This window comes from Sciurus carolinensis, chromosome 11 (assembly GCF_902686445.1).
Source record: "Sciurus carolinensis chromosome 11, mSciCar1.2, whole genome shotgun sequence".
NCBI lineage: Eukaryota > Metazoa > Chordata > Mammalia > Rodentia > Sciuridae > Sciurus > Sciurus carolinensis.
Genome location: NC_062223.1, coordinates 118,516,154 through 118,541,701, shown reverse-complemented (window position 1 = coordinate 118,541,701; position 25,548 = coordinate 118,516,154). Strand labels below are relative to the sequence as shown.

The window sequence follows — 25,548 nt, the reverse complement described above, 5'->3', positions numbered from 1 at the left end:
TCACAGAAAACATGCATTTAGGATTTACCTAGTTCTAGGTTCAACTTTGTTCTCTGTATCTTAATAGCTGTGTGACCCCAGGGAAGTTACTGAACCTCTCAGAACCCTAGCACCATCATTTGTAAAATGGTTATGCGACCTCCTAGAGTTTGAAAGGAAAGAAACTGCATGTAAGACCTCTTGCCCAGAGCCTAAAACATAGAAGACATTCTACAAATAGTAGCCATAAATATTGGTCTGCCTTCACGCCCTCTGCCCTACCCAACTTAGTCTGAGCATGGCTAACACAAAACAGATTAGCAAACACTTTTCTTTCTCCCTTGAGGACAGCTGGGCCAGACTGGATTTTCCAAAAGAACTTCACTCATGGAGAAGAGACATAAAATGATCTCATTTTTAGTGTAGGCTTCCCGCCCTGCAGCAGCCAGAAGACTCGCCCCGGCCTGTGCAAGGCCTTGGGTACCTACTTCCCCATTCTCTGTCTTTCTCCTTCAGACTGAGGGCCCCAGGGACAAACAACCCCCTCCACCTCACACCACGCTCATTCTATGATGTCCCCTCTCCTTATCCTGGTCACACAGGTAATCTAACAGAGACCTTCCAAAGACCCAGGCTTGGCTCATGTTCATCACCCAGAACGGGAGGCCTGGTGGGCAGTGGGCTTTGTCCAGAGCTCTTGAGACACACAGGCCTTGAAGCTGTTAACCTACACCCAGATTCTCTCTCAGACCCCCTGAGGCAGCCCTGTGTTTTCTTCCCGCCATCCCAGGGGCTTCCTCGGGGCCTGGGGTGAGGTGGGAAGGGGTGGCGAGCTCCCCTCACAATGCCCACCAGGTACCTGCTTCCTCTGCTGGGTCTTCTCAGCCACTGCCTGTACCTTTAAGAACTGCCACCCTGTGCCAGGGTCTTGCCCTCAGCTCCTCAGCTGAGTTGGATTAAGGGACCATTTCGTGCCTTTGTGAATTCCTTCTGGCTGCCATCCCTTCCCCCACATGGAGACAGAGTAGCCATAGCCCCAACCAGTCTGCCAAGTGCAGCCCAAGAGCTGGTCTAGCCAGACAGCCTTCTCTCCCAGGGAGTAAAGGTTGCCCCTTCGAGAGGGAGCTGTGGCCAGACAGTGGGTCCTTGGCGGGTCTAGGGCTGTCACAGAGACTCCAGAAAGTCATGCAGAGCTTTGGGCCATGAAGGAATACTCAGATGTCATCCTCTGCGTGGAGGCAACAGAATTGAGCAAGGTAAGGGTCACGTGGAAGCACCCTCCCAAGACCCAGTGTCCTCGGTCGACCACCTGCCCTCAGGCCTCAGGCCTCTGCCTTCCAGACTGAGTTCTGCAATCCTGCTTTCGAGCCTGAAGCTGGGGCACCCTGCCCTTCGCCAGCCTTCCGGCAGGATGCCAGCCACAGCATCCAAGCTCCCTGGCATGGTAACCATCTCGGGGTGAGCTGGGGGTGAGACAGGGGCCCAGAGCTGAAGACAGCATGAGGGATGCCCAAGGGCAGGGTCTTTCAAACCCCACCCTGCTGCCCACAGGCCGGCGTCTCAGAGGGCTGCAGCCAGACTGCCACTTCTCCTGGCTCTGCATCTTCCTACTTGCCAGTCTGCTGCTCCTGCTACTTGGACTGCTGGTAGCCATCATCCTGTCCCGTAAGTACCTGGGGCCTGCTTGGTAGAAGGGCTTTAGACGGAGACTCTGTGGGGCACTCTACCCACCCCCTATGATCCGGCACCTCTGAGCGCTGCTGCTTCATTCTTCTCCTATAGAGTTGCAGGCTGCACCCCCACCTGGGGCCACCAAGAGCCCCCTGCCTGCCCGAGGCCTCACCACTACTGGCACCACCCCAACCACTAGCACCACCACCACCTCCCCAGCTACCACGAGGCAGCAAGAGGCAGATATGAGGCCCACACACGAGGCCAGTGAGTACTAGGGGCAGCTCTCTAGAGAAAGTCCAAGATGGCAGCTTGGAGGGGAAGCCAGGAAGAACCACATGGGGAATAAAGGATCTCTGGTTATGAACTCTGAACTCTAACCTCCATTCCTGCAGCCTGTGGGGGCCTCCTTCCTGGTCCAAGGGGCTTCTTCAGCAGCCCCAACTATCCAGACCCTTACCCACCCAATGCCCACTGCATGTGGCATATCCAGGTGGCCACTGACCATACAATACAGCTCAAGATTGAAGCCCTCAGCGTGGAGGGTGTGGCCTCCTGTCTTTTTGATCGCTTGGAAATCTCTCCTGAGCCTGAAGGTCCCCTCCTCAGGTGAGTCCCTCTTTCCCCAGGAGAGCCCGCCCCAGAGGATAGAAGGAGGAGGGCAAAACCAGGAAGTTGCAGGGGAGGGCAGGGCCAAGAGGAAATGGTGAGACTTGACCACTGGGTCCCGCTCTGCCACCGCCTTGCTGTGTAACCTCTTCGACCTCAGTTTCCTTATCTATGAAATGGAGCTCTATCTTTCCCTTGAGTAAGTGCTATTAGGACGTTTGTGCAGGAAAACCAAGAGTCTCCTGGAAAATTAAAAGAGCCTTTTCATCTTATTGAGCCCGTCCTAGGGTTGAGGAAATAGGAGCACACACTCAGGCAAGCTCCACTCTGGCTCACCCTGAGCCCGGTGGGCCTCCACCACCCCCGACGTGGCTTCTTGCAGGGTATGTGGGAAGGTGCCTCCCCCCACACTCAACACCAACACCAGCCGCCTCCAGGTGGCCTTCGTTTCTGACAGCAGTGTGGAAGGATCTGGTTTCCAGGCCTGGTACCAAGCTGTGGCCCCTGGGCATGGTGAGTGACATCCCCACCATGTCCCTAGCTGCCTGTCACCCATGCCTTGACTCCAGTCACTCCCAGATCTGGAGACTCTGGAGATTTCTGACCCTAGATGCCCTCCACCAGGGAGCTGTGCCCATGACGAGTTCCACTGTGACCAGCTCATCTGCCTGCTACCTGACTCAGTATGCGACGGCTTTGCCAACTGTGCTGATGGCAGTGACGAGACTAACTGTAGTGCCAAGCTCTTGGGTATGGACCCACCAGGTGCAGGGCAGTACTGTCTTTAGGTAACTGTCCCAGGTTCAAGCTGGACTCCCCAACCCTGGCCCAGCCCTAAGCCTGTATTCGTAGCTGCCAACATTCCCTGCCGGGTCATTCGGACCCGGAACCTGCTTGCCTGCAGGCTGGTCCAAACTCGCTCTGCAGTCACTGCAGGGCCTGTTGGATGGAGGCACAAGCCCTGGCAACTCATGAGCCCCTCTGCCTCTACAGGGTGTGGGGGGAACCTGACCGGGCTGCAGGGCACATTCTCTACTCCCAATCACCTACAGCAGCACCCTCACCAACAGGTAAGTGTGGTGCCCCGGGGAACTGGGGGCACTCAGGTTAGTGTTACTGGGAACAGCATGGGAGACACTGCCTGGGACTTGGGAAGGTCAGAAATCAAGCAGACCGGAAGGGAACATTATTAAGTAGCTACCGTGTACCCAGATATTCCCATGCTGGGTAAACTCATCTGTTGCTGAGACTAGACACGTTAAAGGTCCTTCCTCTCTTAAGAGCCAGCACTGATGGAAGCTGGGTGGGCAGAGGCCACCACAGCACAAGCTGGCACCGGGCTAGCAAGCACCTTCTGGAGCTCGTCCTGTAGGCCCAGAGTGGGACAGAAGTTCCCATGAACTTCTCCATCCGCACTCTCCCCCAGCTCTGCACCTGGCACATCTCCGTGCCTGCTGGACATGGTGTAGAACTTCAGTTCTGGAACTTCAGCCTGGAGGCACAGGACGAGTGCAAGTTTGACTACGTGGAGGTGTATGAGACCAGCGGCTCGGGAGCCCTCAGCCTCCTGGGCAGGTACAGGCAGGGGAGCCGAGCGGCTAACCATCCTCCATGGCTGGCAACCAGGCTCCCTACACATGGGCCCAATTTATTCCCCCACTTTGTTTTCTTCTGCCACTCCACCAGGACAGAGATCTCCATCACCACCCTAAAATGGCTCCTGCATGCTCACCTCAAAGCCCTCACTCTGCAATTGCCCCACCCCAGGAAGTCCTTTAGCAAAACCCTCTCCACCCCCATTCCAACGGCCCTTGGGGGCCATTCCCACTTCCCCCACAAACCCTCCTGAATTTTTCCCATCTTGAAGTGACCGAAGCTCAAGGAGTTTAATATGATGTCTACTGACTATGTATGTCCTCCTCACCAGACCCTAAGTCCTGAGAGCAGCGACTGTTTCCAATCACCCCTGGCAAGTCCCAAAGCCCCAGCTAAGAGATCCAGCAGTTGACCTGGGGTCGCATACTCAAGACAATTCTCTGTTCCGGGCAGGTTCTGTGGGGCAGAGTCACCCCCACATCTCGTCTCCTCACATCATGAACTGACTGTGCTCTTTCGGACAGATCATAGCATCAGCAGCGGGGGCTTCTCAGCTACCTACCAGGCCTTCAATGCCACCGAGAGTAGGTGCCCCTGGGCAAGTGGGTGTGGGAAGTAGAGACACCTCCAGGCAACAGAGGAGGGCTCTGGACCTGGTCAGGGCACCTGGGGGACAGCTCTAGGGTATGGCCATGCCCCCTGTGCCTACAGACCCCTGTGGACCCAGAGAGGTCTCCTGCCAGGATGGAGGGTGTAGGGATCTGCGGTGGATGTGTGACTTGTGGAGAGATTGTGTAGATGGCAACAATGACAAGAATTGCAGCAGTCCCTTGTTCCCGCCCCCAGGTAAGAAGCCTGCCCTGCACCCTGAGCAGGGCCTCAGGCCTGAGCCGGCAGGGTGCCCGGCTCATAGCAAACTTGCCAGCACCTTCCATATTCCTTGCTCCCCTCCCTGACTGGAGATGGGGGACCAACTGGGTCTTACTCTCCTGACTGTGGGGTTACTTCACAGAGTCCTGGAGAGACTCTCAGCTGATGGGGGCAGTGGTACTTAGTGTCATGCCAAAGGGACACAGGAATCTGGGAATCAATGGTTGGGGCTTAAGAATCAGTCACCTTGTCACACAGAGTCCTTCTCCACAACCCACTTCAAAGATGAGGATGAGATTTTACACAGAGTGGGTGAGTTTATTACAGATGCACAAATCATTCCTGCAAATATGGGCACCCCACGTTCCCTGAGATCAAAGAGGGGTCTCCTGACGCCCAGCATTGGCAAACGATGCTTGGAGATGGCTCTTGAGAACAAGGATCCCTGATGTGTGTAAAGCATCTCTCTTTGTTAACTCCTTGGATTTTCACAACAATCTCCATCTGACCCATGTAAGGACCCAGAGCAATGAAGTGACTTGCCCCACAGCGACCCTTCCTCCCATCCCTGCAGAGCTGGCCTGTGAGCCTGTCCAGGTGGAGATGTGCATCGGCCTGAGTTACAACACCACGGCCTTCCCTAACGTCTGGGTGGGCATGGCCACCCAGGAGGAGGTGGTAGACGTCCTCAGAGGCTACAAGGTGCTCTGGACAGAGACAAGGAGGGAGGCCACATGAAGGGGAGGGAACCTAGGGGAACTGAGCACCTGAGGGCCGCTCTCTTCTTTCCACAGAGCCTAACAAGCCTTCCCTGCTACCAGAATTTCCGGAGGCTCCTTTGTGGGCTGCTTGTGCCCCACTGCACCCTGCTGGGCAGCGTCCTTCCCCCTTGCCGCTCTGTCTGCCAGGAGGCAGAGCGACAGTGCCAATCTGGCCTGGCGCTACTGGGCACCCCCTGGCCCTTCAACTGCAACAGACTGCCTGAGGCAGCTGGTCTGGAAGCCTGTGCACAGCCCTGACCCTCACGATGCCTCGGCCCTGCCTCTGCCTGCCCACACGCCTTTGCCTATACAGGCAGGCAGGCAGAGGACAAAGGAAGAGCCTTTGCATAGGGCTCTGTCCATTCTCTCTGGGTCCTCCTAGGGAGGAAGAGAGGCTAAGTCCTCAATCCCTGGGTAATGGAGCCTTCCCACCCTCACTCTCCTTCCTTTACTTGCCAAAGGCTGCTGACCCCACTTCACACTGTGCCATTGGACAGTCTAGATGGTTTTCCATTCAAGATTTCCTCTCTTCTGCTTTCTCCCTTCCATCTCTGTCACTTGTCCTTTGTTCTTTTCATTTAGTCAACAAAACTACATTGAGTGCCTATAGATTCAACAGGCCCTGTTCCTGCTGGCTCTCTGTCTCTGGAACTCTCCACCCTCTGCTGGTCCAGTTCTCCATGGTCTAGAGTCTTGTCCTTGGTCTCTTATCATTGCACCATCTCTCCTTCCCGCTTCTGGGAACCAGAGCCCTCATCATCTGTCTCCTACAGATCGCTTCTCCGAGCCCTGCTCAAATTCTCCTTCCCCCTCCTTTCTCCTCCCAAACTTTGGCCGGCCGCCGGGCGACACCACGAGTTATTTCCCTGCTATTTCCCGGCCGGGAGTTCTTGGCCCTTGAACAGCTGGTTTCCTCTTGGAGTCTGGGAGGAGCAGAGCAGAACCGACAGGGAGCGGACCAGGACCAGGGGAACGACGAGGACAAGGGGGTACCTGGTTGGGGTGAAGTGCAGGGCGGGAGCAAAGTCAACAGGAGGGTCCAGAGTGGCGAGTGCCCCAAAGGAGGTCATTGAGAGCGCCAGCAGCTGGGGGAGCCGGGAGGGGGTGAGTCTGACAGAGGAGGGGGAAAGGGGTGAGGGAGGAGACTGTGGGAAAGTCTGGGCGCCGACGGGGTGGGAGGGAGGGAGGGCGGCAGGCAGGGAGGGCCGGCCTCTCCTCTCCCTCTCGCCTGCGTTCTCTGGCTTCTGAGATCTGGGGCGCCTCTTTTCCATCCTCCAGCGCGGCCGTTCAGTCTCAGGGGCATGGCAGTGGGGTGGGGACCGATTGGGCTGCGCAAGGGTGGAGAGCGAGGCGGGTCCCAGAATTCTGGGTTCCAACTCCAGTCCTGCCCGACCTACAGACGACGAGAGGACACAGGCGCTCGGGCTCCCGGTGCGGGCACCATGAGGCCTCTCCTCGCCCTGTTGCTCCTGAGGCTGGCGTCCGGCTCGCCCCCACTGGAAGATAACAAGATCCCCAGCTTGTGCCCGGGTCACCCGGGCCTTCCAGGCACGCCGGGTCACCATGGCAGCCAGGGCCTGCCTGGCCGCGACGGCCGAGATGGCCGCGACGGCGTGCCCGGGACTCCGGGCGAGAAAGGCGAGGGCGGGAGGCCGGGTAAGGAAGCACCTTTGCTGCGGTCCATACGGAACGTGGGAGCGACTGTGGCTGTGCGGTGGCCTCGGGTTCTGCAGGGTTCGGGGCTCCCGCTAGGGGGCGCTAATGGCCCGCCACTGCAGTCTGCGTCGGTGGAGTGCGGGGTGGAACCGGGTGGAGTGGGAGCTGAGGCTCAGCAGGCAGGAGCCAGAACTCCTGAAACCCTCATAGCTCAGCCGCTCGGATCTACCCCAACCCCTGCCGGAAGCCGGGGCAGAGAAACTGGGGCGGAGGGAGGCTCTAGTCAAGGAAGCGACTTTTTAGAGGCTCAGGCTGAGCGAGGGTGGGAGTTCTTGAAGTCGCCCTCCTGCACCCTGCTGCGGGCTGATCCCACCGCTACAGCCACCATTCTAACCCCTCTCCTTCCCCGCAGGACTGCCGGGGCCGCGTGGGGAGCCCGGGCCGCGAGGAGAGGCGGGACCCATGGGGGCAACCGGGCCTGCAGGCGAGTGCTCGGTGCCTCCGCGCTCCGCCTTTAGCGCTAAGCGCTCTGAGAGCAGGGTGCCTCCGCCGGCCGATGCGCCCCTACCCTTCGACCGCGTGCTGGTGAATGAGCAGGGACATTACGACGCTACTACCGGCAAATTCACTTGCCAAGTGCCTGGGGTCTACTACTTCGCGGTCCACGCCACCGTCTACCGGGCCAGCCTGCAGTTCGATCTGGTCAAGAACGGCGAGTCCATCGCTTCTTTCTTCCAGTTTTTCGGAGGGTGGCCCAAGCCAGCCTCGCTCTCTGGGGGTGCCATGGTGAGGCTGGAGCCAGAGGACCAGGTGTGGGTGCAGGTGGGCGTGGGTGATTACATTGGCATCTATGCCAGCATCAAGACAGACAGCACCTTCTCTGGATTTCTTGTCTACTCCGACTGGCACAGCTCTCCAGTCTTTGCTTAGTGTCCACTGGAAAGTGAGCTCCCGCTCTCTTGCTTCTATAAGAGAAGGGTGTGACACTGATAGCCGCACATTCGGGAGGGCTGGCCCCCCCGGAATATTGTGAATACGAGGGAAGTGCAGTAGGGGCCTCTCCGTCCTGTTGCTGTTGAGGAACAGAGACTCAGGCTGTCTGAGGTCTGGGGCCCCAGCACGGGGCAGTGGCTGGATTTCTGCCCAACACTAAAGGAGTGTACTGCACTAGCAAGTGTGGGTCCCCTGGTTGCTCTGGCCCAGGACACCAAGGTGGGGTGCTTTTTTCCTGGTCCTCTGCTTCTCTGGATCCTCCTCCATCCCTCCTGCTTCAGGGACCAACCCTTTTCTCAGAGATCACCCAATAAACCTAAGAAACCCTCCTACTGGCTTCAGTCTTTCTTTAGTGGTGGAGATAACCCTGTCTCTAAGGATCGTGGTGAGCTGTGCTCCATGGAGGTTCTTAGGTGGGATGGAGTAGGAAATGCAGGAAGCAGGCCCAGAGTAATGAGAGGCTGCTCCACAGAAATGGATTGCAGAAGTTGTGAGAAGGAGCATCTGGGGCATATGTGGGAGAGGGTACCCTTCTGCTGTGGGGCTCTGGAAACCCAGAGAAAGGGGTACCTTTTCTAACTCAGAGATGCCAAATCAGATGGGACTGCCTCACCACACATACCCCTGCCATGATCCAACAAAAGGCTAGGATTTTCATTTATGGCTATTCTGGCTGCTTGCCTGGTCCCTAGATTACTGAAAAGATTGCTCTCTGTCACCATGCTAGGTGAGGAATGTCCTTGAATGCCTTAAGATAAGTGATTTCTTAAATAACCATAAGGGGGCGCCCCAGCTTCAGAATGCAGCAAGAATTGGTAGCTTGAGCCCAGGACTTCTGTGATGGTTAAGAAGAGGAAGGGTATTAAGGTCTGCCAAAGGAATTCCTGATGAGGGTGAAGGAAATGGGGGTGCTTTACTTCCATCTCAGGAAGTTTATCTTCCCTCATAAAATGTTTATTCCCACATTAAACAGACTGGAAGGAGCCAAGCCTCTGCTTGCTTAGCTCCCTCTCCAGAGTTGGAGGGAGGGAAAAGAGACAAACCCAGCCTCCCACCTCTGAGGAGGTGGGGAACTCTCCCCCACTGTGCTGGGCACAGCCTGGGTGGGCCGAGCCACCAAGTCTGAGGCTGGACACAAAGCCCCTTGGAAGCTCCCCTCCTCTAACCTGGCAGCCCAGCCTGGGACCCACCCCCAATCTAATGACTAACAAATCGCTTGCCAGCCCCAGTCTGCTCAGCCTATCAACCTAGAAGGCGGAGGGGCTTCAACCCAGTTTCTTCAGGACCCACCTAACTCCTCCCCCTTCCAGAAGACAGTCCCAGGCATTATGCTCTTAGAGGGAACATACAATTATGGGGGAGTGCCCCTTCTCTCTTGCTGGTCATGTGAGGGCAGCTATGATCATGGGCATTGGGCCACACTGGAGTCAGAGATAGGCCACAGGCCTCCTGAGCTTCAGCTTCCTGCTCTCCACCAGGAGGCCCTGCAGCCATCCTCCAGCCCATCACAGTGCCAGGCTCTGTGCCAAGAGACACAGAGACAAGCACCAGTTCCTCCAGACATCAAAGGATACACTGTACTCCAGGAAGCAAGACCCCAAGGCTCCTCCTGGGAAGACTGGCACCAGAGGGAAAGCTGAGAATGTTAACTCAAAGGATAAGAAGTTCACATTCAGCTCTACCAAGACTTATTTCTGGCAAACAGGGAAGGCTTTTCCAGAACCATGTGTGTGAAAGGACAAATTGAATGGGGTGAGAGTTAACCCAACCACACCTGGCACAGACCTCCTACCCTATTTCCCCTCTTCTCCAGGCCCCAGTTTAAGGCCTGATCCACCAGACAGCACACGTTTCTGACTCTAACGGGACTGAAAGATCCTTCTGTAGTTTCTGTCACCTTGACCAACTGTTCACTCTTGCAGGGATGCACACAGACACGGTCAGAGCTGTCAAGAGAACTTTATTCATTGGAAACTGGGCAGACAGACCCCTCGGGGACCTGCATGCCCCTAGGCCCTGGCCCCTTCTGTTTGGACCCTAGTGAAATGTGCACAGTCTGCCCTCCCTAATGTCAGGGAGAGACAAAGAGGAATGCCATTTTTCTGTGATATGGGAATAAAAGGGGAATGAATAGAAATCTGGTTATCCCTCCTGAGGCTCCCTGTGGAGCTGGGGTGCCTGAGGGCACATGGTCCCAAGATCAGGTGCAGATGCACATCCCTCCCAGAGGTAAACTGATCCCAGTTTTTGGATCAGGTTGGGAGGGAGCCTCTTAAGATCATGACAGGCAGAAGTAGCTCTAAGGGCACCTGAGAGATTCCACCCCAAACCTATCAGGGCATAGGGGCTCTGGCTGAACACAGAGGTTCAAGATCATTCCAAGGCCCTTGAGTTGCCAAAATACCCAAATAACACTGACATGTTGTGACTGCAGAAGCTGGGGAAAAAGTGGGAAGGAGGCAGGGGAAGTGCCTACAAATCCCCAACAGGAAAACCAGAAGCAGAGACAGGTAGCCCCAGAGGCTGGTATGTGGGTGGGCCCTGGGCAGGTTGGAGGAGAACCCATAGCACACAGTCTCAGGACCTTTGCATAGTGACATACTCACCACCCTCAGCATCAAAGGGACCCAATGGGTACAGAGAAGCTATGTTGCCCTGCCCCCGCCCAGATCAAAGTCTTCCAGAGTGTCCCATCTCCATGTTCTGGATGTATGGCTTGAGGCTTGACAGGACAACCATGGGGGCAGAGGGGATTTCAGGCCAAGACCCAGCAGTGAGGTGTTAATATGTCCTAGAGCAGGTGCCTGTGTGGAGCGTGGAGGGTAGACAGGCTGGGAGAGTCTTCAGAGGTAGACATTGAGGGTCTGCAGGATACCCCGGCGACAGAGCGGGCAGTTGCGGTGGTAGACGGGGTGGCGCATCAGGATTTCAGTGCAGGCCTGGCACAGGCACAGGTGCCTGCAGGGCAGAAGCAACACAGTCTTGCTCTGGTCCTGGCAGATGACGCACTTCTTCCGCTCCTCTTGCTCCTTTAGCAACTTCCATGGGTCTTGCCCAGCTGTAGAGTCCTCCTCATTGAGCCTTTCCCGGCCCCAGGCAGGTGTCACTCTGATGGTCCTGACCTCCTCCTCTTCTGCCTCTGATCTGGGCCCTGCTTCAGGAAGAGTGTCCTGTCCCTGGGTCCTGGCTAGGAATACCCTCCTAGGGCCACCCTGAGGGGCCCCTGGTGCCCCTCCCCGGTATGGCCAGCTCGCCAGTTGTAGGCTGCGGCTCCACACTTGGCGCCAGGCCTCCAAGCCCAGGGCCAGGTGAGACAGCCTCACAATGTCCTCTCGCAGCCGATGGTAGGATGGCCGGGCATGAAGGTGACTGAGTGCTCGGGTGGCCAGTCTCAGGGTGAGGTCTGGGTGTAACACAGTCACTGTCACTGCCAGCACACAAGCCAGCAACACCAGGCCAGTGAGATTGACAAGTACAAAGCTGGCCAGCAGTCGGGCAGCTGAGGCCAGCAGTTCCAATACTAGTTGGCAGGGGGTCCAAAGAAGGATGGCCATGGCCACAGCACTGCTGGAAATGTGGGCTAGGAAGGCAGCCACCACATCTGTCATCCTCCACAGAGGGCCCATAACTGCATCCCACAGGGCCAGCACCAGGGAGAAGAGGTTCTGAGTGCCAATAAGGCAGATGTTGACCAGGCTGTTGATCACATAGGCCACCAGGCTCATAGCAATAGTACAGATGTCACAGGCCTGGCGCAGCAAAGAATGGCCATTGGAGACCACATTGAGGATACCCCTGTGCAGTATTTCCCGGCTCCGTAGTGCCCCATGAGATGCCAGGTGTCCCAGGAGCTTTAGGCTCTCAAGGCCAGAGCAGCAGCTATACAGCAGGGTACACAAGGCCTGCAAGCCCCCAAAGGTGAACCGGACCAAGGCTTCCATCAAGGCCAGCAGTGAAAGCAGGACACCACGGCCCAAGTGCAGAAGACTAGTCAGTACCGTGTGCGGCAGGTTGTAGATGAAGGCCAGGAGCCAGGCCAGGGAAGCCAGGAGGGAGGACACCAGCAGGAAGTTGAGATCCAACACCAAGGTCAGCACGTCCAGCACCAGGCCCACCCCATTCACTACCAGGTACACAGCCTCCATGATAGGGATATTGAGGTTAGTCCAAAAGATAGGCTGGCTCCTCAGTTGAGGGCGTTGTCAAGGTTGTCAATATTTTGGGAGACCAGGAATTAATTTGTAAAGGAAGTGAGCAGTCTCCAACTCAGGGGGAACCAAGATCTAAGGGGAAAGTGGGTCAGAGAGAAGTGGAGTCTTAATAAAGGGAAAGGGGGCCAGATGCCGCTCCAAGAGTCCGGGTTTTGAAGGCGGGCTGGCTGGAAGGGAAGAAGCCAAACATCTCTGAAGTGAAGGCGAGCACGGTCTGGAGGAGAGACCTCGGCTTTGGCGGCCTGGGGTGGCGTACCACCGCCGGGCAGGGGGTCAGACCCGGAGGAGACCGGGAACCGATGGGATGGGATCGGGCCGGGCCGGGGCCGGGTGGGGGCGGCGCAGGCTGGGCGCGGGCTCGCGGTCCAGCTACGCAGGTGCCCCTGTCCCCGCCCGGCCCCCGTCCTCCCGCTCGTGGCGCTTGGCGCCCAAAGGGGTAGTGGGAGAGGGAACCGGCTTCAGCAAACCCCGAGCGCGGCCTCTACTTCGCTGGGCGCGGCCATCTTGTGTGCGAAGGGGTTGGGCAAGAGGCGTGACCAGGAGGGAGGAGGACGAACTCCTGCCAATCGGTGAGGGTCACAGCCGGGAACGTCGAGCGTTCATTGGTCCGTTTGAAGGGCGCCCAAACAGATTTACGTTCCAAAAGGACAGGCGGAGACCTACTAGCATCCCCGCCCCTTTGAGGTGATGATTGGTTCACTGAAGGAAAGTGTCGAAATACGCCCTTCCAGCCCCGCCCCCTAAAAGAGCCGGACTTTGGTTGCTGTTTTCCCCAGTGATGGCGAGGGAGCTCTTCAGGCTCGGGTCGTAGGTCATCTCCTCTGGGAAAGCATCGTCTCCGCATCCTGCTCAGATCCGCTGCCTCGTCGTCTTATTCATTCATTTATACCATCATTTATTGAGCCCTGCAGTGCTCTGGGGATACAAAAAACCTTTAAGACACCCTCCAGCTCTCAAGCAGTTCAGAAAAGGAAACATTGTTAAAGAGATTCCCAGATTTCTATTACGAACTTTCTCATCAGGTTTTCCAGTGTCCTCTGGAGATTACCTTGTCATTGAGAAAAGAGGCCACAGACCGGAAATAGCGAAGCTTCCTACCCCTGACCCTATTTTGTTTACTTGAACACTGTTGTTGAATATCTGAGAAGCTACAGGATTCCTTAGGAAGTGACCCTTTAATGCAGAAATACATACTCGAAATATATTTGAAACCCCATCCCAAATATATCGGGAATCCTGGTGTTTTCCACTAACTCCAAGGACACTTTGGTAACTTATCCTTCCCCTGGTCACCTTTACTTTAATTGCCTACTTGTATTGAATTCTTCATCTCCTCTCTGACTTGGATTCCTGAAAGTGTTCCTCTTCCACCCTACCCTGAATGCTGCCAGAGTCCTTCAGAGTCCTTCATTCCCCAAAGCACCACTGATACAAAGCAAACCTTTACTAAGGCACTGGGGACACAGTAGAGGTTACACTATGGTACAGAGCAAGGACTGAATTCTCTAAAGCTCCATTTGCCAACCTCCATACACATACACACACACACACACACACACACACACACACACACACTGTGGTTAGGCACCAATTCAAGATATTCTCTGGCACTTCTCTTTCTCTTTCTCTAATGATTTCTCCTCTCCTCTAAACATCAGACTCTAGCTCCCCAATTTTTGTTATTTGATTTACTAAATAGTGTATTTTTACCCCCAGCCCAAATTCTTGAGCACAAAATGTTAATCTAAACAAAGGAAAATTATATAAAAATTCATTTTATTCCCTGCATCTTCTTGATTTATTGTGGTGATTCTTGTGACTGGTGAAGTTTTTATTGTGTAATATGCACTTTCCCCAATTTCAGATCTTGGGGAATATGAGCACCTCCCTTTTGAGCTACTTGATCCCACAACTCCTATCCTCCTCTTCAGGGTTGTGTTTGTTTGTTTGTTTGTTTGTTTTGTACCAGAAATTGAACCCAGGAGCGCTTAACCACTGAGCCACATCCCAGCTCTTTTTTATATTTTATATTGAGACAGGATCTCACTGAGTTGCTTAGGGCCTCACTAATTTGCTGAGGCTGGCTTTAAACTCATTATCCTCCTGCCTCTGCTTCCTCAGTTCCTCAGAGGCATGCTCCACCATGCCCAGCTTCTTCAGGGATCTTACTTGTCCCAGGAACACTGTTTTGCTCTTAATCAAATATCCTGCAGCAGTTGACAGGACTGACCACTTCCTCTACCCTTGGCCTTGGTTTTCATCATAGCCTTTCTCTCCTCTACACATCATTTCTAAATCTGTGCCTTCAGCCTGGACATGTTCTGCAAAGTTCAGGTTCCAATTGTTTCTTGGACACACTCCTTGATATCCTACTGTACTGGTGCTGAATAAGAATAGATAACGGGTCCCAGTTAAGGTCTTATTCAGAGGCAGAGACCACCACAAGAGGCTAACTGGTAGAAATGGGCACCATCAAGACTTATTTCAAATGTAAAAGACCATGAGACTCATCTGAGGGAACACTCCAGCCAAATCCTTGGTCCCAGAGAGGCAGGAAAGTGAAAGATGAGAGTGAACCCAGATGGGAGTTGCAGGAAAGATTAAAACTCAGGCTAAAGGACACAGCCAATACTTTTGTGTGTGTGTGTGTGTGTGTTTATGGTACTGGGGATTGAACCCAGGGCCTTAGTGCTTACAAGACAAGCACTCTACCAACTGAACTATATCCCTGCCCCCAGTCAATATTTTTTCATTGCCTATTTAACATAGATTTTGATCAATGCTCATAACCCAAACCATCTAAGCCCCTAAACTGGCATACCAAAATGGGTTTTCCTGCTATCTAGCCCCCTCCCACATCTCCAGAGTTCCATCTCTTCTCACTTCAATCAATTCTGTTCTGTTTACTCTTCCTTTCCATTATTGGGATTTTATTTTTTCAAATTTGCAAGACAAGAACACAGAAGAAAACTGGAGAAGCAGGGAATCTAGTCTCGTCTCAAAACTCTGGTTTCAGCAATTGCACTCCATTTGTCCAAAAATCAAACTTGACCAATTAATCATCCAGTTTTCCATACTAAGAAGCATGTAAAGAGCAGGGCACAGTGGCACATGGCTGTAATCCCAGCAACTCAGGAGGCTGAGGCAGGAGGATCGAAAGTTCAAACCCAGCCTCAGCAACTTGGTTAGGCCCCAAGCAACTCAGCAAGACCCTTTCTCTAATAATATATTTGAAAGGGCTGGGGATGTGGTTCAGTGGTTAAGTGACCCTGGGTTCAATCCCTGGTACAAAAAAAAAGAGACATGTAAAGTTATTCTCAGAATTGGCAGGATCTTGTAAGAGTGTATTTTCATTAGTTTGAAAAGGGAGGCCAAAACCTCCCTTTTGAGTGATCTGAGACTAATTAAGCTAAAACCACCCCTAATGGGCCACAGCTCTTGCCCTTCAGGAAACCCAGCTGGGGGCAATGACAATGACTGAAACTGACTCAGGGAGGAAGTTCAAATTGCTTGCCAGTGTCAGATCCAGGAATCATAAACCAGATTTTAAGAAAACTGAATGCCTAGAAGTGCTATCCTTGCAGGATTTTGTAAGGGAAGATGCAGTGGGGTGAACCAAGGCCCTCTAGGGACCTATTCAGTAGAAGTGGGTATCTGCTGTCTTAGCTCCAAGGCTCTTGTTTTGGTTGGTGAAAGATTCCAATTGGGGCTAAAGAAGGGATCCCACACCACACCATCCCTGCGATATGAGGAATTAAATCTAGAGGACCCCAGTCTTTTTAATTTTATTGTGAGGTTGCCCGGGCTGGTCTTGAACTTTTCATCTTCCTGCCTCAGCCTCCCAAGTTGCTGAGGTTTTAGGCGTGCACCACCCTGCCCAACTGAGAAGAGATTTTTGGAGGTTCTAAAGAGATGAAGGTTAAGAGATTGGGTAAAACCAGGAAAGAATGTCTAATTCAGGAGTTTTGTGCTGTTATGTGTATGCTCCTTCATCTTCCCTTCAAGCATTCAGGAAAAATCTATATTACAGGTTGGCTGTAGAGTTGGATTACTTTTAAATTTAATTTTGTTTTTAAATTATTCAGATCATTTTCAGGGTCCCAAAGTCAAAACTGTATATATGGGCTGGGGTTGTGGCCCAGTGATAGAGCACTTGCCTAGCATGTGTGAGACACTGGGTTTGATCCTCAGTATCACCTAAAAATAAATAAATAAATAAATAAAATAAAGGTAGTGTGTCCTTCTACCACTAAAAATATATTCTTTAAAAAAAAACTATATATAAAGGTATGTTCACAGGATTGCTTTCATCCTAGTCCCTTCCATCCTGATTCCTCCCAGTGACACCCAAGTTTTAGAGGACCCCACAGATCACAAATGTACCAAAAATGTCTTCATAAAAGAACACAAGGCTGCTGGAAATAGTGGTGCACACCTAGAATCCCAGTGGCTCAGGAGGCTGAGGCAGGAGGATCACAAGTTCAAGGCCAACCTCAGGAATTTAATGACACCCTCAGTGACCTAGTGAGACCCTGTCTCAAAATAAAAAATAAAAAGGGGGGTGGGGATTTGGTTCAGTGGTAGAGCACCTCTGGGTTTAATCCCCAGTCCAAAAAAAAAAACAAACAAACGTAGAACACATGCCTCATGTCTTCCTCTATTGGTCAGGATCCAGTAGTAGGCACTGGCACAGAAGAGCCTATGACCTTCAACATCATCTCTGGTAATAACATGGTTCAGGCCCAGAGAAGCACTTCCACACGTCTAAGAAGCCATGTCCTAGAAACGCTAGGTCACTGATTCCAAATACCACAAAGGTCTGTGGGTTGTGCCAGGAATATTTAAGGAAAGTAGAAGAAATTAGATAAGAAAATGGATAAAACTGTCTGGTGTGGGGCACACATCTGTAATCTGAGCAACTCAGGAGACTCAGGAAGGAGGATGACAAGTTCAAGGCCACCGAGGCCAGCATCATCAACTTAGCAAGACCCTGTCACAAAATTTAAAAATACAGTACTCAGTTCAGCTGCACATATACTAAAATTGGAATGATACAGAGAAGATTCGCATGGCCCCTGAGCAAGGATGACATGCAAATTCGTGAAGCATTCCATATTTTTCCCAGTAACATTCCATTGACCTAAGCCAATTTCATGCCTATCCAAAAGTTGAGGGATGGGAACATGTACAAGAAGAAATCTGTGAGGTCACATGGCCAAGTATGTTGATACATAGGGGTGAATATGTGTGTGTGCAAGATGGGCCCTTTAATAAAATTAACCATATTATGAAAAAAAAATTATAAATATAAAAAGAGCTGGGGATGTAGCTCAGAGATAGAGTTTCCCTGGGTTCAGTTCCCAGAATCGGGGGAGAGACTCTGTATGAAAATAAAAAATAAAAAGGGCTGGGGATGTTGCTTAGTGGTAAAACACTTCTGGGCTCAATCCCCAGGACAAAAAAAAAAAGAGGGAAAAAGAGAGATAAATTAGTAACCGGTCAAATCTTTCTCACTGTTGTTCTTACTATCTCAATTTGTGTCTCCAGAAGTACTCAAAAATTAATACAGTGTTTTTAATAGTAGCTGAGGAACATTTTGTAATATTAACTCCTGTTTATTTTAAAATTCATAACTATGTAGGTCTAGATGAAACAGGCATATGTATTTAACTGTTTTTACCCATTTGATTCAAAGGAAGGATTGCGGGGGAGGCTACTATCAATTTTAGGCATTGCTTTAAAATATTATCAAGGGAAAGTCTGTGGTAATGGCACTGACATGGTTAATAAAGATAAAGGTGGGGGTTGGGAATTTAGCTCAGTGGCAGAGCACTTGTCTAGCACACGCAAGGCCCTGAATTCGGTCCTCCACCCTGAAAAAAAAAAAAAAAAAAAAGATAGAGGTGGTCAGACAAGATGGCACCCCCTGTAATCCCAGCTGCTCAGGAAGCTACTTAGAAGACTGAGCAGGATGATCACAAGTTTGAGCCCAGCCTTGGCAACTTAGCAAGACCCTTTCATGAAATAAAATTTAAAAAGTGCTGGGGGTGTAGTTCAATGGTATAGCACTTGCCTAAAACACTTGAGTCCCTGAATTCAATCCCCAGAACTATAAACAAACAAATAAATAAAAAGATGAACAAATCAGAATCAGTTTTTGGGCCATGTGGCCTGGATAGCACACAGTTGAACTTGTTAGGAAACCCAGCCTAACTGTGCTGATACTGATAGCATTCTTTGGATTAATAAAAAGATTATAGTGCAATATTTAGGATCAGCTCAAAATCTTGGGAAAAAAATCCATATCAAATTTGACTTTACAACCCCGTTGGATACATCACAGGAATGCTGGCTATGGCTGCTAAAACAAGTAGATTTAACTTGGTCAAGAAACTAAAGTAAGCCAGGCGGTGGTGGTACATACCTGTAATCCCAGCAGCTTGGGAGGGTGAGGCAGGAGGATCCAGAGTTCAAAGCCAGCCTCAACCTAAGCAACTCAGGGAGACCCTGTCTCAAGATAAAATACAAAAAGGACTGGGGATGTGGTTCAGTGGTTAAGCACGCCTGGATTCAATCCCTGATACGCCCCTGCCAAAAAAAAAAAAAAAAAAAGTGTAACATTTAAAAACTAAGTAAGTTTGGTCATTTTACTGTTTTTAAAATGAAGTGGCAATCAATACTGATGCATTATTATTAACTGAAGTCCACAGCTTACATTAGGACTCACATTTTGTTTGTACGTTCCGTAGGTTTTGACAAATGCATAATGACGTGCACCCGCCATTACAATATCACACAGAAAGGTCCACTGTCCTAAAACTGCTCTGTGCCCTGCCTGTTTGTCCCATTCTCTCCCCAGACTCAGCAACCACTGATCTTCCTATTGTCTTTGTAGTTTTGCCTTTTGTAGAATGTCATAGAGTGGGAATCATACAGTATGTAGCCTTTTCAGATTGGCTTTTTTTACTCAACAATTTGGATTTAAATTTCTCCACATTTTTTGGTGAGCTTGGGAGCTCTTTTTCCCTGAGGAATAATACTCCATCGTGTGAATGAACCAGCTTATTTACACATTCACCTATTGAAGGACAACACATCTTGGTTGCTTCCAAATTTGGACAGTTGAGAATAACGTTGCTCTAATCATCCACATGCATTTGTGTGGACATGTTTTTGTTTTGTTTTGTTTGTTTGTTTGTTATATTTTTGTCATTTTCCAAGTAGAGGGTCTTGTTCCAGTTTCAAAACACACTTAACTGTGATTACATCATCAACATAGGCAGATGGTTGGGGGGTGGCCAGATTGTCCCCCGTGGCTCTGCTACTTACATAAGTGATCCCTGCAAACCTCTTGGCCAGGTGGCAGAAGGTGCTGTGGATGTAAAATCAGGCAATCCGGAGTCAATGAGGCAGGTGGGGCCCTGCTCCAGGATAAAGGCCCCCAGCTGAAATATCCTCCTCTGTACTCAGCTAGGATAGCTACGTGGCAAGGAACCCAGGGTTGTGGCCCTGTCCTGCCCACTGGGCACCAAGCTACCCTGGGAGGGCTACACACTCTCACCATCGGCCTGCAACTCCCGCTTCAGAGGCAGCAGGGCCTTGTCCAGCAGGTAGGGCAGGACGGCCTGAAGTGTGACCAGCACACAGTGGCAGAGCCTGGAGGACACATGCCACTGGGAGGGGTCCTGTGTGGACACACGTTTTCAACTCATTTGGGTAAGCACCCAAGGAGCACAAGTGTTGAAGGAAGCTAGGTGTCTGATTCTGTAAGAAACCACCTGTCAGTCACTAGCCTTGCAGGAGCTCCTGTGTGCCACACCTGTGATCCCAGCAGCTGGGGAGGCCGAGGCAGGAGGATTGAGAGTTAAAGCCCAGACTCAGCGATTAGCAAGGCCCTAGGCAACTCGCAAGACCCTGTCTCTAAATAAAGTATATACATATTTTTTTTTAAATGGGCTGGGGATGTGGCTCAGTGGTTAAGCGACCCTGAGTTCGATCCCAGGGTATTTAAAAAAAAAAAAAAAAGTTCCCATGGTTCTTTCTTCTCCTGTGCACTCTGGCCATTCTCATAGGCACGTAGTGCATCTCATATTGGTTTAATTTACATTTACATTTCCCTGGTAGCATATGATGTAGAGCATCTTTTAATTAATTAATTAGTTAATTAATTTTAGAGACAGAGTCTTGCTCTGTTGCCCAGGCGGGCCTAGAACTCCTAGGCTCGATTCTCCCACCTCAGGCCACACCTGACTGGAGCGTCTTTTCATAGACTTATTTGCCATCTATATATCTTCTTTGCTAAGTTGTCTGGTAAAGACTTTGGCCACTTTTCACCTTCTCCCCTCCCCTGCCACTACTGGGCTTCATGCGTGCTAGGTAAACTGAGCTACATCTCCAGCCCTTTTTTTTTTTTTTTTTTTTTTTTTTTTTTTTTTTTTGTGGTGCTGGGGATCGAACCCAGGGCCTTGTGCTTGCAATGCAAGCACTCTACCGACTGAGCTATCTCCCCAGCCCTCCAGCCCTTTTTTATTTTGAAACAGGGCCTTGATAAATTACCCAAGCTGGACTCAAACTCAGAATTTTTCTGCCTCAGCCACCTGAGTAGCTGGGGTTAAAAATGCATACCACCAGGTCCAGAGAAATGTCCATTTCTTGCACAAAGGTAGCATTCTACATATGTGTGTATATATATAGCATTCTATATCTAGCTTTTTCATGGAAAAATATCTCCTGGCCCAGCATGGTGCACACAGGTGTGTGCACACCTGTAACTCTAGAAGCTAAGGTGGGAGGATCTGAAGTTTGAAGTCAGTCTTGGAAACTTAGAGAAAACCTATCTCAAAATAAAAAATACAAGACTGGGGATGTAGTTCAGTTGTAGAGTACTCCTGGATTTAGTCCCCAGTACTGATGGGAAAAAAATGTTTTATTTTAAAAAGGACTGGGACGGTAGCTCTGTGGGAGAGCACTTGCCTCACATTTAGGAGACCCTGGGGTTAATCCCCAGAACTGCAAAAAACAAAACAACTTCCTGACAATCATCTCCAGTGCAGACATTGTCCTTGTTCTTTTAACAGCTGCATAGTACTCCATAGCTGGAGTTGATGCAAGGGTAATTTTTAGAAACCATAGAGAAATGTTGTGTCCCACTTGAAGCTGGATGTGGGAAGAAGGAGAAGTCGCCAAAAGGAACTCAGTCACATGCGGGTGACATAAGGTTGAAATAAAGCCATACCCTGTGTGTAGAAGATGGCCTCCCGAGAAGGGATTGATCCTTTGGGACTTAGAAGGGAAATGAAATCGTTGAAAGAGGACCTTTATTTCTGTTCCTCTGGAGCCTGAGCTCTAATGGATTTAAACTGGCTTCTGATTGCTCCTTTGCTTAAAACCATTCATACACACTCTATTGCTGTTAATAATTCATCATGATTTTCCAGGGTTGTGGCAGATGCCTGTAATCCAAGCAACTGGGAAGGCTGAGGCCAAAGAAAGATGAGTTCAAGGCCAGCCTCAGTAATTTGCCTATCCCCTGCCTCAAATTTAAAAAATAAATAAACAAAAAGGGCTGGGGATGTAGCTCAGTGGTAGAACACCCCTAGTTTCAACTCCCAGAACTGAAAAAAAAAAAAAAAAATTATGGTTTGTAAATCTCACTAACCTCTTTCCTCCCTTGCAGGACTCAAACTAACTGCTAATAGTCTCCTGCACAGAGCAGGCTTTGCCAACACTCTAAACAGCACACCCCACACCCGTTCAAATAGTTACCTATAATTCATCCCTTAAAATGAAGCTAGGTGAAGCCCCCAATGGCGGTTCATGCATGTAATCCCAGATACTCAGAAGGCTGAGGCAGGAGGATTGCAAATTCAAGGCCAGCCTCCACAACGTAGCAAGACCTTGTCTCTAAATTAAAAGGGCTGGGGATGTAGTTCAATGATAAGTACCCCTGGGTTCAATTCTCAGCACCAAAAAACAAAAGCAACTCTTCCAGGAGCTACACCCCCAACTCCAAGTAACTGGGGTTTGCATTCAACTGAGGATTGAACCCAGGTACATTTTAGCACTGGGCTACATCCCCAGCCCTTTTTGTTGTTGTTGTTGTTATACTAGGGATTGAACTCAGAAGTGCTTTACCCCAGTCCTTTTTATTTTTCACTTTGAAACAGGGTCTCACTAAGTTGCTGAGGCTGGCCTTGAACTTGCCATCCTCCTGCCTCAGCCTCCCTGTCTCTGGAATTACAGGAGTGCACCATTGAACCTGGCTCCAAGTAACTGTTCTATGTACATATTTGCATTTTGGTACTTGGTGCTTTGTATTATAACATAGTACCTACCTGTCCTCCTTATGAGAGTGCCTGTTTCTTAAACTCAGGGACCTTTCTAATATCATCTATCTTCAGTCCCCAGCTTATGTGACTACTGTGAAAGTTTCCAAAGCACAACAGACACATAGTTATGGCACAGAAAGAAGGGAATCCTACAGTGCCCTCTTCCTTCACCCTCAAAGGTCTGTGTCCACAAGTTACCTCTAGTTTTGCTACATGCTATCTTTTCTCAGGATAAAGTGGAATAAGCCCCAAGAGTCCAGCTTTTCAATGCAATCAGCTCCCTATCTTTGCACCTATTCCATATGATGAGGGAACAATGCAAACTAGGGATGCCATTATCAAGAATACAAGCAATAAATGCCAGAGAGGATGTGGTGAGGAGAGAAGGAAGATTCTCATGCTGTTGGTGGGATTGTAAATTAGTGCAACCACTATGGAAATCAGTATGGACGTTCCTCAAAAGACTATGCATGGAATCACATATAACCCAGCTTTAGCATTCCTTAGTATTTATCCTAAAGAACAGAAGTCATCACACTATAGAGATACATGTGTACTCAGCCTAGGTGTCCGTCAATGAATGAATGGATAAAGAAAATATCCATGGAGTTTCCAAACACACAAAAAAATGAAATTATGTCATTGGCAGGAAAATGGATGGAACTCGAGACTATCATGTTAAGTGAAATAAGCCAAACTCAGTAGGTCAAGAGTCATATGTTCTCTCTCATATGTGGAAGCTAGGAAAAAGGAAAAGAAAGTTATGCAGGGACAGGGTGTCTCATGAAAAATCAAAAGGAGACCAGTATAGGAAAGGGACCAAAGGATGGGAGGAGGGGAGGAAGAGGGGAAATACTGGAGAATGATCCTGACCAAATTATATTATTGTATCATGTGCATGTATGAACATGCAACAACAAATCTCACTAGTATGTGTAATTATAATGCACCAATAATTTTTTTAAATAAAAAAAAAAAAACTAGGGGCACCAGGGGGCGCTCCGAGGCCAGGAAGAAATTGAGAAACCACTGTAAACTTAAATCCCAATTTTATCATTTCATGTTGTCATTGCTTAAGAACCTGCAGAGCTCCCTGTTGCCTAACTTCTTTTCTTCTTCTTTTTCTTCTTGGCAGTGCTGCGGATTGAACACAAGGCCTTTCACCTGCTAGGCGAGTGCTTTACCAGTGAGCCTCCCCCCCGCACTGCCTAACCTATCCTAAAATCCAAGTTCTTCCCCATGTCTGAACCCTGCCTTGTCTGCCCAAGCTCTCACACACACGCACCCTCTTTTCTAGAATCTGTAGTCTTTTTCCTACTCAGTACTGCATATAAATAACCAAACAGTCCCGGGAGCAGGCAGGACATTTTATTCAATGGCCAATGAATGAATGGAGAAAAGGAGTTCATGCCCTAAAAGCACATTCTCCCTGCACAGGGCTGGGGTTTGGGTGTGTACTAGGGCCGGGCGATGGGGCGTGTGTTATGAATGCTGTCATTAGTATCATTAGGGCTTTTTGCAAGAGAGGTTTCCAGAAATCAGCATGCCACCTCTCTTCTACCCTAAATTTGGGCACAGAAGGATCTGTCATGGCACCACTGGGCATGTTTTTTATCATTGTAATGAGTCCAAGGTCATGCAGGGTGTCATCCCAATGCCAGAACCGTATGGAGCCCACCTAGAGGTCCTTTCAGAAAGTGAAAACTCGGTGGTCATGTGGATGACAATTGGAAGCATATGGTTACAAGAACCAGAGGAATCAGTCTTCTTCTTCTTCTTCTTCTTTTTTTTTTTTTTTTTTTTTTTTTTTTGGTACTGGGGGTTGAACCTGCGGCACTTTACCACTGAGCTACATCCCCAAGTCCTTTCTATTTATTATTTTGAGAGAGGGTCTCACTACTTTGCTGAGGCTGGCTTTGAACTTGAGAAACTCCTGCCTCAATCACCATGCATAACAGGCATCAGTCTTTAAACCTCACAAGCAAGCAACATCTATAAACAGGTGATAGGACTACAAGCTATCAGTAATTTGTGGATTCTTGCTGGTGACATGTCCTGTTGAATTTCTAGTTTGTCACTCTTCCCTGAGTAAGGTGCGTAGATTTTGGTGGGGCCTCCAAATAAACATGATGGAAATGAAAGTAGAGGGCTTCATTTCAAGACAAGTCACTGAGCCTCCTGCCAACCCTCATCTTCTGAAGGCTGATGCCTCTCTGAAACTCCACCTGTACAGAAATTCTGCAGTCATCACTGAAAGTGTCCCTTTCTTTGTTCCCATCCCTCTTTCTTTACTTGTACCATTTTCCCTGCCCAGAATGACAAGTCCTTACTCTTTCCCTCTCTGAACCTGACCTTTCATTGAAACCTCCACATTTCCAGAAAGATTTTCCTAGTCAGTGGAGCCCAAAGTCTACATTAACACTCCCTTTTCTGAATCCTTGTTGCACTTCCTGTTTACACCACAGTATCCAGCTCTTCCTTAAGCTATGAAAATTACAGACATAGTGCACAGGTTTCGGATTAGATAAATCTTCCTTCGAATTTCAGTTCCTTGGGGTGATGAAAAAGTTCTGGGGCTGGGGTGTCACTCAGTGGTAGAGTACATGCTTAGTGTGCTCAAGGTCCTGGGTTCCACCACACCCAGCACCAAAAAAAAAAAAAATTCTGGAACTAGATAGTGGAGATGGTTGGATAACACTGTGAATGCACTTAATACTACTGAATTGTACACTTAAAAATGCTTAAAATTGTAAACTCTCTGTTATGTGCATTTTATGACTTTTTAAGTGCTAGGATTGAACCCAGAGCTTTGTAGCTACACCCCAGCTCAACTATGACTTTTAAAATGTAATTCCATCACTCACTGTCCATGTA

At 50.1% G+C, this 25,548-nt stretch overlaps 3 protein-coding genes and 1 non-coding gene across 6 annotated transcripts; 3 read left to right on the top strand and 1 right to left on the bottom strand.

Moving 5' to 3' along the window:
* The first annotated feature begins 1,006 nt into the window (after positions 1-1,006).
* Mfrp (membrane frizzled-related protein) lies at positions 1,007-5,799 on the top strand. The gene is made up of 13 exons (XM_047517146.1): positions 1,007-1,235; positions 1,321-1,423; positions 1,531-1,644; positions 1,762-1,917; positions 2,046-2,259; positions 2,642-2,772; positions 2,884-3,009; positions 3,253-3,329; positions 3,686-3,834; positions 4,309-4,439; positions 4,567-4,701; positions 5,300-5,427; positions 5,520-5,799. Exons 1-13 carry the CDS (start codon positions 1,182-1,184, stop codon positions 5,742-5,744), a joined length of 1,743 nt encoding a protein of 580 aa, XP_047373102.1. The 5' UTR covers positions 1,007-1,181; the 3' UTR covers positions 5,745-5,799.
* A 197-nt stretch (positions 5,800-5,996) lies between these two features.
* On the top strand, positions 5,997-8,464 carry C1qtnf5 (C1q and TNF related 5). Of its 3 annotated transcripts, none has more exons than XM_047517149.1 (3): positions 5,997-6,475; positions 6,886-7,142; positions 7,555-8,464. In XM_047517149.1, exons 2-3 carry the CDS (start codon positions 6,929-6,931, stop codon positions 8,070-8,072), a joined length of 732 nt encoding a protein of 243 aa, XP_047373105.1. In that variant the 5' UTR covers positions 5,997-6,475; positions 6,886-6,928; the 3' UTR covers positions 8,073-8,464. The 3 variants fall into 3 exon arrangements, with proteins under 3 accessions (XP_047373105.1, XP_047373104.1, XP_047373103.1); XM_047517148.1 differs by having other exon boundaries at positions 6,439-6,590; XM_047517147.1 differs by lacking the exon at positions 5,997-6,475 and having other exon boundaries at positions 6,701-7,142.
* Positions 8,465-10,084: 1,620 nt separating this feature from the next.
* Positions 10,085-13,095, bottom strand: Rnf26 (ring finger protein 26). The gene has a single exon (XM_047516689.1). The coding sequence runs from the start codon at positions 12,278-12,280 to the stop codon at positions 10,979-10,981; it is 1,302 nt and encodes a 433-aa protein (XP_047372645.1). The 5' UTR covers positions 12,281-13,095; the 3' UTR covers positions 10,085-10,978.
* Positions 13,096-17,359: 4,264 nt separating this feature from the next.
* On the top strand, positions 17,360-17,466 carry LOC124960876 (U6 spliceosomal RNA). Its single transcript, XR_007104193.1, has one exon. It is a non-coding gene; the product is annotated as a U6 spliceosomal RNA (small nuclear RNA).
* The last annotated feature ends 8,082 nt before the right edge of the window (positions 17,467-25,548 follow it).

Bases quoted from the DNA above. Each gene is read 5' to 3' on its own strand.
- Mfrp (XM_047517146.1), top strand. From the start codon at position 1,182: ATGAAGGAATACTCAGATGTCATCCTCTGCGTGGAGGCAACAGAATTG. The intron at 1,918-2,045 runs GTGAGTACTAGG...CCATTCCTGCAG, and splicing joins GAGGCCCACACACGAGGCCA to CCTGTGGGGGCCTCCTTCCT. The intron at 4,440-4,566 runs GTAGGTGCCCCT...CTGTGCCTACAG, and splicing joins GGCCTTCAATGCCACCGAGA to ACCCCTGTGGACCCAGAGAG.
- C1qtnf5 (XM_047517147.1), top strand. From the start codon at position 6,788: ATGGCAGTGGGGTGGGGACCGATTGGGCTGCGCAAGGGTGGAGAGCGA. The intron at 7,143-7,554 runs GTAAGGAAGCAC...CCTTCCCCGCAG, and splicing joins AGGCGAGGGCGGGAGGCCGG to GACTGCCGGGGCCGCGTGGG.
- Rnf26 (XM_047516689.1), bottom strand. From the start codon at position 12,280: ATGGAGGCTGTGTACCTGGTAGTGAATGGGGTGGGCCTGGTGCTGGAC.